Below are 12,233 nucleotides of genomic sequence, written 5' to 3'. Positions count from 1 at the left end.
CCCTTCCCCTGCCTACTGGAAGAAATTATCCTAGCTATCCATTTTCGACTCTTTTTTTTTTTTTTTTTTTTTTTTTTTTTTGGTCACTCAGATCTCATTTTTTAAAAATAAGGGTGTTTGCATCCGTTCATATCGTCTCTCTGTCCCTTCCTCTGCCTACTTAAAAAAGACGACGCAGACGAAGACGACGCACACAAAGACGATGAAGACGAAGACCACGAAGACGATGGAGACGACGACGAATGTTCTTTCATTTTTTAAAAATAGGGCTCCCCAGGTTTAATTTTTTTAAAAATAAGGGTGTTTGCATCCATTCATATCGTATCTCTGTCCCTTCCTCTGCCTACTTGAAAAAGACGAGGCAGACGAAGACGACGCACACACAGACGATGAAGACGAAGACCACGAAGACGACGGAGACGACGACGAAGGTTCTTTCATTTTTTGAAAATAGGGCTCCCCAGGTTTCTTTTTTTTAAAAATAAGGGTGTTTGCATCCATTCATATCGTATCTCTGTCCCATCCTCTGCCTACTTGAAAAAGACGACGCAGACGAAGACGACGCACACGAAGACGATGAAGACGAAGACCACGAAGACGAAGCAGACGACGACGAAGGTTCTTTCATTTTTTGAAAATAGGGCTCCCCAGGTTTCATTTTTTTAAAAATAAGGGTGTTTGCATCCATTCATATCGTATCTCTGTCCCTTCCTCTGCCTACTTGAAAAAGACGACGCAGACGAAGACGACGCACACGAAGACGATGAAGACGAAGACCACGAAGACGACGGAGACGATGACGAAGGTTCTATCATTTTTTGAAAATAGGGCTCCCCAGATTTTATTTTTTTCAAAATAAGGGTGTTTGCAATCGTTCAAATCGTCCCTCTGTCCCTTACCCTGCCTACTGGAAGAAATTATCCTAGCTATCCATTTTCGACTCTTTTTTTTTTTTTTTTTTTTTTTTTTTTTTTTTTTTTTTTTTTTTTTTTTTTTTTTTTTTTTGTCACTCAGATCTCATTTTTTAAAAATAAGGGTGTTTGCATCCGTTCATATCGTCTCTCTGTCCCTTCCTCTGCCTACTTAAAAAAGATGACGCAGACGAAGACGACGCACACACAGACGATGAAGACGAAGACCACGAAGACGATGGAGACGACGACGAATGTTCTTTCATTTTTTAAAAATAGGGCTCCCCAGGTTTAATTTTTTTAAAAATAAGGGTGTTTGCATCCATTCATATCGTATCTCTGTCCCTTCCTCTGCCTACTTGAAAAAGACGAGGCAGACGAAGACGACGCACACGAAGACGATGGAGACGAAGACCACGAAGACGACGGAGACGACGACGAAGGTTCTTTCATTTTTTGAAAATAGGGCTCCCCAGGTTTCATTTTTTTAAAAATAAGGGTGTTTGCATCCATTCATATCGTATCTCTGTCCCATCCTCTGCCTACTTGAAAAAGACGACGCAGACGAAGACGACGCACACGAAGACGATGAAGACGAAGACCACGAAGACGACGCAGACGACGACGAAGGTTCTTTCATTTTTTGAAAATAGGGCTCCCCAGGTATCATTTTTTAAAAATAAGGGTGTTTGCATCCATTCATATCGTCTCTCTGTCCCTTCCTCTGCCTACTTAAAAAAGATGACGCAGACGAAGACGACACCCCAACCCCAACCCCAACCCCAACCCCAACCCCAACCCCAACCCCAACCCCAACCCCAGTTTAAATTAAATTAAAATTTAACATTTTTAATTATTCTTATTTGGCATCTTCTTAAGCTTCCATCAAACAAAAAGTTTCTTCTTTGTTAGCTATAAATTCTATAATATAAAAATCAATTCAAATAAGTTATATTTCTTAATTTTTAAAATGAACGACTATTACCAATCTCTCAGCAATCCTTAGAATAACGTCAACTCGCAAGATTAACAACAAAATCAATGTTACTCTAACAACCCTTATTAAAAGAACTTCTCAACAACGGGTCATCAACAATCCCACTATCAATTTTACCAATAAAATTAAAATATCTTCCCTTAGTCTAGTAACAATCAACAACCAATACAAACAAATCCAAGTCAGGACATTGTCTATGACTTGAAGAATTTCAATGCTCAATCGTACGCAGACAATTATTACCAAAAAGCTTAATAGGAAAACTTGTAACTTTAACAAAGCATCTAATAGTAAGGCAAGTTCAATTAGATTCAGCCTAGAACAAGGTAAGAAAGGGAAGCTTTGAAAGATAAAGAAATCATAGAAAAAACAAGGATAAACTAACGACACGAGTACGAAACAAGGAACGTTCAAGTTAAAGATATAATTTAACCTAAAGATCACAAAAGCGAACTTTACATCAACGAAAACTAAAGATTTGACAAAGACTTTGCAATCTACGACAAACAAGTAAGGGAGTAAAAATTACAACTGAAAGAACAAAAATATGAGAACAAGACATTAAGCCACTTATAAAGGGAAAAGCAAAAATGGTAAATTTTTATTTACTTAGGGAACAAATGGAGTTGTAAGAACAAAAAGTCAAAAACAAATTAGAGTATCAAAAAACACACGAGCTTGGTCAAAGGAATGCTAATGGTCTAGCTTTTAACCCGATAACTTTGGAATACGAAAATTCAGCCAATGGTCAAACGCTCATGAAAAAAGACACCGATGCCAAAATCAGAGGTTACGTCAGGTCCTAAAACCTTGACACCAGAAACAACAACTCCTACAACCTCCTGACCGGAGAGCAAAGGAACGTCATTCAACAAGTAATTCCTAAGAACTTGCAGGACCAATTTCAACAGAGGCTTGAACAGTCAAAATAGTATTACAACTAACATTGACTTCTATATTTATTAAAAAATAAAACATGTCAATTTTAAACAATCTGGACCTGTAAAAACAAGTAGCGAAGATTGAAAAAGAAATTAAACAGAGCGAGCAGTTGTTATATAATGCTATAAATTAGCCTAAACGTGGCAATTAAAAGCATACCAAAACTTGAGATTTGGCATGTTCGATGAGTCTATAATTCAAAAAGCTCGGACAAATTTATCAGAAACAGGGTATGTTCGACAAAGCTTTGGAATAATTTATCTTCGCCATCAGGCTCACTCAAATTTAGGACGAAAAACTGCTCCAATAGTGGCAAACCGACATTACTTGATACCTGCAAAACATCGATATTGCGTTACATTTAAATAAGTTGTTCAGAAAGTAAGGCGAATTGTAAAAAGCACAAACTAATTTACTGTCAATACTTGGAATCATTAAGTAAAAAGGATGAACTGAGAAAATAGTCAATAACTATGAGAGTAATTTTGAAGTCCTACATTATAACATAGCAGAAAATTTTTTGGAATAAAGAAATTTCAAAGAAGCTTTATTTAATGTAGACGAATGCAACAGAATAATTAACCAACAAATCTTCATTTTTGAGCAAAAGTCAAACCCTAAAGAGTTGTATCCTTTGCTATTTAAGAAAATTTCCCTAAAGGCTTAAGCTTTCTATCTCAAGGGAAAACTTTATGCTAAACAGAAAAATGTGCACAAAGCTCTGAAATTTTACGAACAAGCTTGGAAGTTAGGTGAGGAAACATAAGGATTCGACAAAATGATGGTTGACAAATACAAAGACAAGTTTGATAAGCTGAGGAACAAGGAAATTTGGAACGAAAATTTGAATAACTTGCCAGATCAGTATGACGATTTGGACCAAAAATAGTTTAAGAAAGAGGTGGATATGATAATGAAAGAATAACCAAATACTTTGTAAGATATCAATCAATTAATGCCAAATGAAATAAGTAAACAACACAACATCGAGAAATTTTCTAACCAGCAAAAAATTAAATAGCTTTCTACAAGGTTGCATCAAGGAAGGCCAGTTTCAGCAAAGACTTAAGACAGCTAAGGTTATTAGTAAAGAATATGTACTTCAAGGAAGCAAATGGCATAAAAAAGGCTGATGGAGACATAAGAAAAAAAACCCGACCAAATGTTACTGAAATCGTAAATAAATTCAGAAAGTCCTTACAACCAATTTGCTCTCAATAGTTTGTTCAAAAGGAACCAAACGAATCCAAACGTTGCTGATGCTTATGCTTTCAAAGGTTACAAAAATTTGAACAATCTTAACATATCGGACCTAAAAGATATCAACATAGAACAAAACTAATACAAAGGCAAACATCTAGACAACTTACTTAACCAGCACATAGAGAAATCCGATACCAAAATCCAAGACTTAAAGCCGATTTCAAAAATTCCGCCTCCATCCTTCCAGATTGAGAATTTGCTTAGTCAAAGGCCAGTAAAGAAAGTCAAGAATATAAATATCACACTGAAGTAAAAAAACAAGATAAAAAAGTAGCTGGAGAAAAAGTAGAATAGAGATTACTTTGGGGTCTAATAGGACAGAAGGTAGTCAATAGAGTCTTTAAAAAGACTGGAAAATGATAAAATCAAGAAAAATGAAGAGATAGAAATACTCAAAGAAGCTCCAAAAAATGCTTACGGTGCATAAGATGTCAACGAAAAACCAATTAATTAAGAAATTGGTGGCAAAAAGTCCAACGCGAATATCGAAATCGAGCCTCAATATGAAAATCTTTCAGTTCAGAAATTCTCACAAGATGTCATTTTTACTGGTTCGAAATCATCCTTTAAAGACCCTGATGAAGAAGTCGAATCTGAACGAAAAGTTGACGAGCTCGAAAAATTCCGCAAGAAAAACGCCCTCAGTTTGGACAGTACTTTGAAAAAACTCGAAGAGATCAACAAAAACAACCCCTTACTTAAACTCAAAAGGCACAGGTCATATATACAAATAAGGTCACCCAAGACTGATGAGTTCGACTTCAGCTATGCAAACGCTCGAGACAATCAAAAGAACAATAGGAGGATGTCAGAAGAACTAAAGCACCAACAGCAAATGAAAGAGGTTGAATTGTAGTAAATTTTCAAACAAATAAGAGAAGAGCATTCGGCTTTCATGATCCAAAAGTTTTTCAAAGAACTTGTGATTCACGGAAAGCCGGAGTCATTTGAAAGGACCTCCAAACCTCAAGAAAGTTGGAACAAATATACAAAATGTCAAGACAAGTCGAAAAAATATGCATCTTATTAGGAGCAAAGAAAGTTCAAGAAAATCAACAACATTTATGAAACAATCAAATAGCTCAAAGACAATTCAAGTGTGTTTGATATCATGCCGTTTGAGTTCTATTTCGGTCAGACTTATAGCGGTGTTAATTTAGTAAGAATAGAGGATATCAATATAAACGTCCAATCTTATGAATACCAATAACAAGACTAGACCAAAAAATCCAACAAATTACCCGTTTTCAACGTCTCTATTGGTCTGGATATCAACATTAAAATAAACTCCTAGTATTGCAATATTGTTTAACTAGAACAATTGAACTTGTTCCATTTCGTCTGTAAACTTAACGTCATTGAGACAAGATTTTTGAAAAAGGAGCTAAGCTACTAGCAAATATTGCTGGAAATCATAAAGCTTTTCATAGAAGACTAGAAGCAAAGGTACGAATTTGATTTGAATGTCATAATTGAAGCGTTCTATCAGTATTTGACCTAGACTCCTTAGGTTTTGATAAGAGACTTGAAATAGGTGCAGAATAAGATACTTCCTTCATAGCTTAGTTAGGTAAACACGTACTAGTTGCTCTATTATCTTTATTTTCTTCTTTATTCTAAGATCCTTTTCATCAAAAAACATAACGGAAACGCATTATATTTTAACAAAAATTATGATGATGAAATGATTTTCAACTTCCGCGATCAACAGTTCCTCGTTGAAACGATTGTCAAACAAAAAAATAACATGATTCAAACAATCAAAGACAGGAGGAACAAAATCATACAAGAATACACAAAAAAACAGGTAATCTCTGCCGACGTTTTGAAAGGTGTTAAGAGGGACTTGAACAGATTCAATATACAGGAGTCAATCGTAGAGACTGAGAGTTACCAAGCCCAATCTAGAGAAGAAATGTCCGAGGAAAAGATCGAGTCCAGTCAAGTATCCCATACACCAAAGCAATCCAATTACATGATATCTCAAAAAACTTCCCAGCGAATCATTAATATTTCGGACTCACTTTCATCCAAAGGTAACAAAAAGCTTAACCAATATTACAGTGTCTCGCTAAAGGTCAGGAAAGATTCGATTTTCAAGTAGCAAATCGAGGTGGACTAGATTAAAAGCGAGCACCAGGAAAAGCCGCCATCTGAAACTTCAGAAAGACAAAACTTTATGAAGTAAAAATCCGTGTTCCACAAAAACCTGACCTACAAGATATCAGAAAGTGACTCGAATCAACCAAGTCGATCTTAAGGAATCCAGTAGCAACACACAGAGAACTATCAAATCGAAAAATTCGTTCAGAACTCTGAAAGGAAATGCGACCCTTAAAATGTGTTTAAGTCTCAAAACAAGAGGAATTAGACCTTGCTGGTACAGAGTTAGACCTCAAGTGTACTGCAGAAAACTCACTCTGCTGAAGTTCAACACATGTTGAGGCTCAAAAAAGCCACTAGCGAGCTTGAGTCATAAATTGAAATCAGGCAAAATTAGTAAAGTATGTCATCTCAGGGCGTTACCAACAAGGTTGCCGAGACCAAATAAAGCGAAATTATACAATAATCTGATTAGGAAAGTCAATCTGAAGCCAGTTCTTTTGAGCCTTAATAAGTAAAAACAGAAAAAGGAGCTCCCGATGCTTTGTGGGTATACTCAAAATATGACGATTACGAAACTAAAGATATCGAACTTAATTAAAATAAATTGTAAAAATAACAAAGGTTCATTGATGAGGTAATATTTAGACCCAACTTCTACAATGTATTTTTCCCTGGCGAGGTACTTTACATTGATATGGTAAAATTCTAAAACCATTTTTTCATTCTATCTCTGAATATTTACCCTATGCAGACAGAACAAGACTTTTAAGAAGATGAGGACGAACCTATGATTCTATTTCAAGAAACGACTTTGGCTTTAAGTTCTTATAACCCTTAAAATAGCCATTTCAACAAAGAATTCGACAGTTACAACTTCATCCAATTCGTATAGATGATGGACAGCTTTAGCTATCAGTACTTCCTATACAACTTCGGCTTTAAGAAAATACAAATCAAACAAATAACTTAGATTTTCAAGACACATTTTGAACAAGAAGTTTAAAACAACAAAGAAATCAAGTTTAAGTTTAAGCAAATAGAGTAGCAGTAGGAAAATGTTGAGTTCGATGATATTGTGGAGAATATCAAGAATGAAAACAAACAAATCAATCAAGAAATTGAAAGTTTCATTACGGGGTCAGTACCAGAAAAAGAACAAAGTATTGAAAATTTGCAACCTCCTAAGTACAAAGTGACTGTTGATAAGAGAAAGTAGACTCAAGTTTTGGCCAAGAATTCCAGTTTGTCTTACTACAATTAGTCGATGAAGGTTAGCAGTGACACGTTTTATTTCATGTACTTCAAAAACAACAATTTCGGCTACAGAATGTCGATTTCGATAAAGTTCGACAAAAACCTGACAGTCATATAAATCTATAACCCTTTGAGCTACCAGATTAATTACGTTTATTTGGAAAATAAGTAAGATAACGAAAAACTCGTGACTCTCTTGTCACAATAACATCTCAAAAAACTTAACCAAAGGTTCATTGATAAACTCATCTACATGAACATAAAGGTTTAAAAAAGACTAATCGGTCAGAAACACAAATTCAAATCTTTAGTCGATCATCAGTACGATTACTTGAAACTAAAATTCCAGAAGCTGAACGGAGTTAAAGATGAAGATTTAGATGATGAATTCTTCGCATACAAATAAAGTAAGAAGTTCAACAAATCGGATCAAAGACTATATGAAATGTTCCACCATAAGAATTGGCTTAACAATCAACAAAATTACTTACATTTCCTATATATTCTTAAGCTTAATCTCATTTCAAACGAGGTTGATATGGACTAACAAAACTTCTTCCTAACTCAGTACTTTCACCAACAGAAAGTCGTTTAGCTGATGAATATAAAAAACTTAGGCAGATCCTTTGTGAAGACAACTATTTTTAAGAGTAACAAGCTCTATACTGACAATCAATGTGCTTTTATCAGAATAGACGTCACCCATTATCAAGCTAGGAGCAAAGTCGTAAAACTCATTCTAGACATCACTGACATCAAAGTCCTTCTTAACGACAAGTTCGATTTTAACTATGATAACTGTCTGGACCAGACCATAATTTATAAAATGATATCCATCCTCGGTAATAATTTGTCATACTACAACGCCTCCCACTACGCCGCACTGAAAATTCCGCTCAAAAACATCGCCAGCAATATACAATTTCATAGGTACGATTTAGTCAATAAATTCGACACCTCCAGCTTAGAAATTAACTCGGAGATAGATAACTTGTCGTAGAAGACTATGTTGACCCCTGTCTTAAGGATTTCCAAAATCTTATACTAATAGATTAAGAAGATCAACAACCACTATATAAATGTCACGATAAAGTAGCTGGCTTACCTCAATTAGTACTAAATCGTTCTCTATATCCCCAAAAACTCAAGGACTTTCTGTGCTTTTCTGACTAAATAAGATTTGCTGCAATTTCATTCAAGCTATATGGAAGAAATCTTTCCTTTTGCCTTTTTGAAAGACAAAAACAAAACTAAATTGACGGAACTAAAGGATTTGACAGATTATATCAAATTTAGTGAAAAGTTTGATAATTTGTTCTAAGAGCTGTAGAATTTGAGCTAGTCGTAGTTATTAAAACAGGAAATGGAGTAATAGTCGCATGCTAGAGGAACTTAACAGCGAGCTACTCTAGGGGTTTTCGAAGATCTAGAATACAAAAGTCATAGCGTATCAATGAATAACCTTAATATTGATGGAATCGAGAAAATTCAATAACCTCAGCGCAGGTCCCTTTATAATTTGAAACTGCTTTCAAACAAACAAGGAGAATAGTAGCAGGAGAAGAAAAGTGACTCAGACACTTATGCGCACAAACCCGACGAATTCTTAAAACTTTTCGACCACAATCCTGATGACAAGACTACCTTCCTTGACATCAAAATATGGGAAAGGTTAATCGATAACCTCTAGATTATTGAGAACTCACAAGGGAATTTAATTCTATATATTAACACATTTCAAGGCATTTTGAGAGAAAGTTTGTACCAAAACGTTGTTAACTTGCATAAGAAAAATAACGCTCATTTTGAAGTATTCATCCAATACCCCGACAAATACAAACAATCTTTATTCGACTCGTTCAAAAGAATCGAGATAAAGAATTCTTTTAACTACAGATACTACATGAGAATCAGGTTTATTGAAGAGTAAAACATCGTTCCTAACTAAACTGTCAATGAAAGACTGGTTCTTAGACAAATAATCAACACGTATTTTTAGACCTGCGTTGACAAACAAAATAAAACTTCTCATAAACTCAAAAACAGCAGAGCTTTGAAGAAGCTCAACGGAAATTAGATCGAAAACTATGAATTCATTCAAGCAGACTTGAAAGAAATGTCAGTCTTCGCGGAAAATCAAATTAGACAAAATTTCATAGGTAAAAGGGACTTGTATTTAAAATCACAACTAGAAGTCGATGAGAAATGTCCAAGTGAAATGCTTCTGATTGACACTATGGACCATTAAAAAGTAATCGACTAGATGAGTAAAGAATACACCCTTATCTACAGAGCCATGCTAACTAAAAATCCTTCGACTTAGATGGTAGGAATCTTCTACAAGCCGGATATGCAGTAGTTCTAGTTTTACCTTTGGAACACTCAAAATTCGAAGTCCATAGTAAGGAAGATTAAGAAACAAAAAGTTATAAAGTTCATCCCCCAAGTAGACTATTTGTTCAACCTGAAATTGTTCATGGAGTTAGGCAAACGAATAATAAAATCCTTCAAGAACGTCTTACTGGTAGAAACTTACAAAGAATTAAAGTGACTATGTATCATATATATCTGATCAGAACAAGTCTTCGTCTCCTTTGTGTTGTTCGAACTTCTCGTTGATCAAGTCAGTGTTCTTTTCGTCGTCGATGGCGATACCTCTTTCCTTGAGGAAATTGAGTCTAGCAATTATCTATTTCTCATGATCCGAAATTTCATTTTTTTTGTTGGCACAAACTTTTTTCAAGGTGATGAATTCTTCTCTGGCTTATTCGTCCAATTCTTACAAGATATACTTCTGGTTGTCTTAGAATCTGGGGATGACTACGTGTTCCAAGGCGTTTACTCTACGATTGGTGATTTTGATGACTTCGTCCAAGGTAACGAAAGAAGTCTATAGTATAGAATTATATACCTAAAAAGAAGCGACGAGGACCAAAGATTTCAAGAGATCAATGAATTTCTCTCTCACGGCGTAAATCGACTTACCACCTTTGTCCAAACAGATTTAAGTCATGCTGTCATCTTAGGAGTCTGTTTGTCTCATAGACAACTAAGGCAGCTTGACACCAGCAACGTTTTCTACGCTTTGAGCGACTCTGATAGAAGGTTTCTTTACAGCGTCGAAAACGTTTTGGGAGAAATCGTCGGCACCGTATTGAGCTTTGGCGTACAATAGCAAGGCGTCGGCCATATCTTCTCCCATCTGTTTCTTGTTTTCGATAAGGTTGGTCATGACGACTCTCAACTTAGTTTTCAAAGCATCACACTTTTTCTTCAGAAGTTCGTGACCTTTTTTGGCAGCGATGGTCTTTTCCTTCATGATTTTAAGGTTCTGTCTTGATGGGGTGATCTTCTCGGACATATAAAATTAATATAAAGTATATAAATATAGAAGATATTTGTTAGTAACTACGAACTCATTAATTCGAATTCAACGCTGCGTCCATGAAATTATTCCAATCCATGGGATTATTTCTCTGCATTTCTATAGCAAGCTGCTTTATTTTGTGGATCATGAGTTCTATTTCTATATGATTTGAGTCGATTGTATACGTATCGTTTTAGTTTGTTTTAACACCGATTATGATTGTTTCTAGTAAGTTATGATATTAATAAAGCTTTTGATGCTTCGATTTCCAAGTATCAAACAACTCTTAGAGTTCATGTAATATTACTTGCAGCTTGTGTCCTTTTTCCTTGAGCTCTGGTAAGAAAAAAGCGCATATACCTTTATCATCCTTATCAAGTAGTTTGAGAATCATTATACAAGGAATTGTCATGAAAATGTCGGCATCACAACATTCTATTTGTTCCTGAAATGCTTGATATTTGTCACATGTTGTTTCGATTATGTGCGAGAATTATATTAAGTACTATCTTTTTTCGTTTGTAAAATAATTGTTTCCTTTCTCCCAGCTTATTTCATATTACAACAATGCTTCTACCAGTTCGCTATTGTTTTTCAACTACGGGTCGACCATTTCAATGTTTTCCTCATACTTTTTGAACAACTATCTCAGCTTGGTAAAAGTGTTTTTAATGTTTTGTGCGATTCTCCTTACTGCTTATGATTGCTCTTTCGTTACTGTTTTTAAAATGTCTTCTGCGTTCAATAATACATCATAAGCTAGATCATCTCTGCCTTTCCCTTCAATGTTTGCTACGGCATTGATTTAGGATATGATCTTACAAAGTTTTTTCCTTTGATTAGTGTACTCTTCCGTTTAAATAAAATGTTTGCCCTTCATTTTTTCTCTAACTTCTATTGACATTAGTTCTTTTTCTATATCTATTGCTTTCTGAATATATCTTCTAGCGTCTTTCTCAATTAACATCAATTCTAAAACATAAAGTTGTTCGAACCTTGCCCAAGACTCGTCGAATTCTTGAAAGATTAGTCTAATTTCCTGCTTCACCTGCTAAGTATCTACATTTGAGTTGAAATTTTCCTGATTTATTTTGGTGTAGATGTTTCTAATAATATGCTAGAGTTTGAAAAATTGTTGGATTAGTTTTTAGCCAGCGTCTAAAACTTCAAGGGAAAAAATGTACTTCTCGCCATTAACGTAGAGATAAGGAAACGCTTCTTGAGCAGAATCTAAAATTTCTGTAAGGTATGATAAACTGTTGTCTTTGTAAAGTACTTTGTAAGCCTTGGAAAACTCTTTCCTGTATTTCCTAGACGTTGTTTTTACTTGGTATTCCTACATATTTATATAAACTACGGAACAAATTTATTCAATAGTCGACAAATATTTTTT

General features: G+C 35.0%; 1 protein-coding gene across 1 annotated transcript; it reads right to left on the bottom strand.

Annotated features, from left to right (window-relative positions):
• Positions 1–10,522: 10,522 nt before the first annotated feature.
• On the bottom strand, positions 10,523–10,822 carry LOC137636812 (V-type proton ATPase subunit D-like; the record flags this gene model as incomplete). The annotated part of the gene is made up of 1 exon (XM_068369170.1): positions 10,523–10,822. A coding segment is annotated over one exon (300 nt), but the record flags the coding sequence as incomplete, so codon positions are not given.
• Positions 10,823–12,233: the final 1,411 nt, after the last annotated feature.

Source organism: Palaemon carinicauda, unplaced genomic scaffold (assembly GCF_036898095.1).
Source record: "Palaemon carinicauda isolate YSFRI2023 unplaced genomic scaffold, ASM3689809v2 scaffold3958, whole genome shotgun sequence".
NCBI classification, from domain to species: Eukaryota; Metazoa; Arthropoda; class Malacostraca; order Decapoda; family Palaemonidae; genus Palaemon; species Palaemon carinicauda.
The sequence above is the reverse complement of the archived record's forward strand: the minus strand, read 5'-3'. Positions and strand labels throughout refer to the sequence as shown.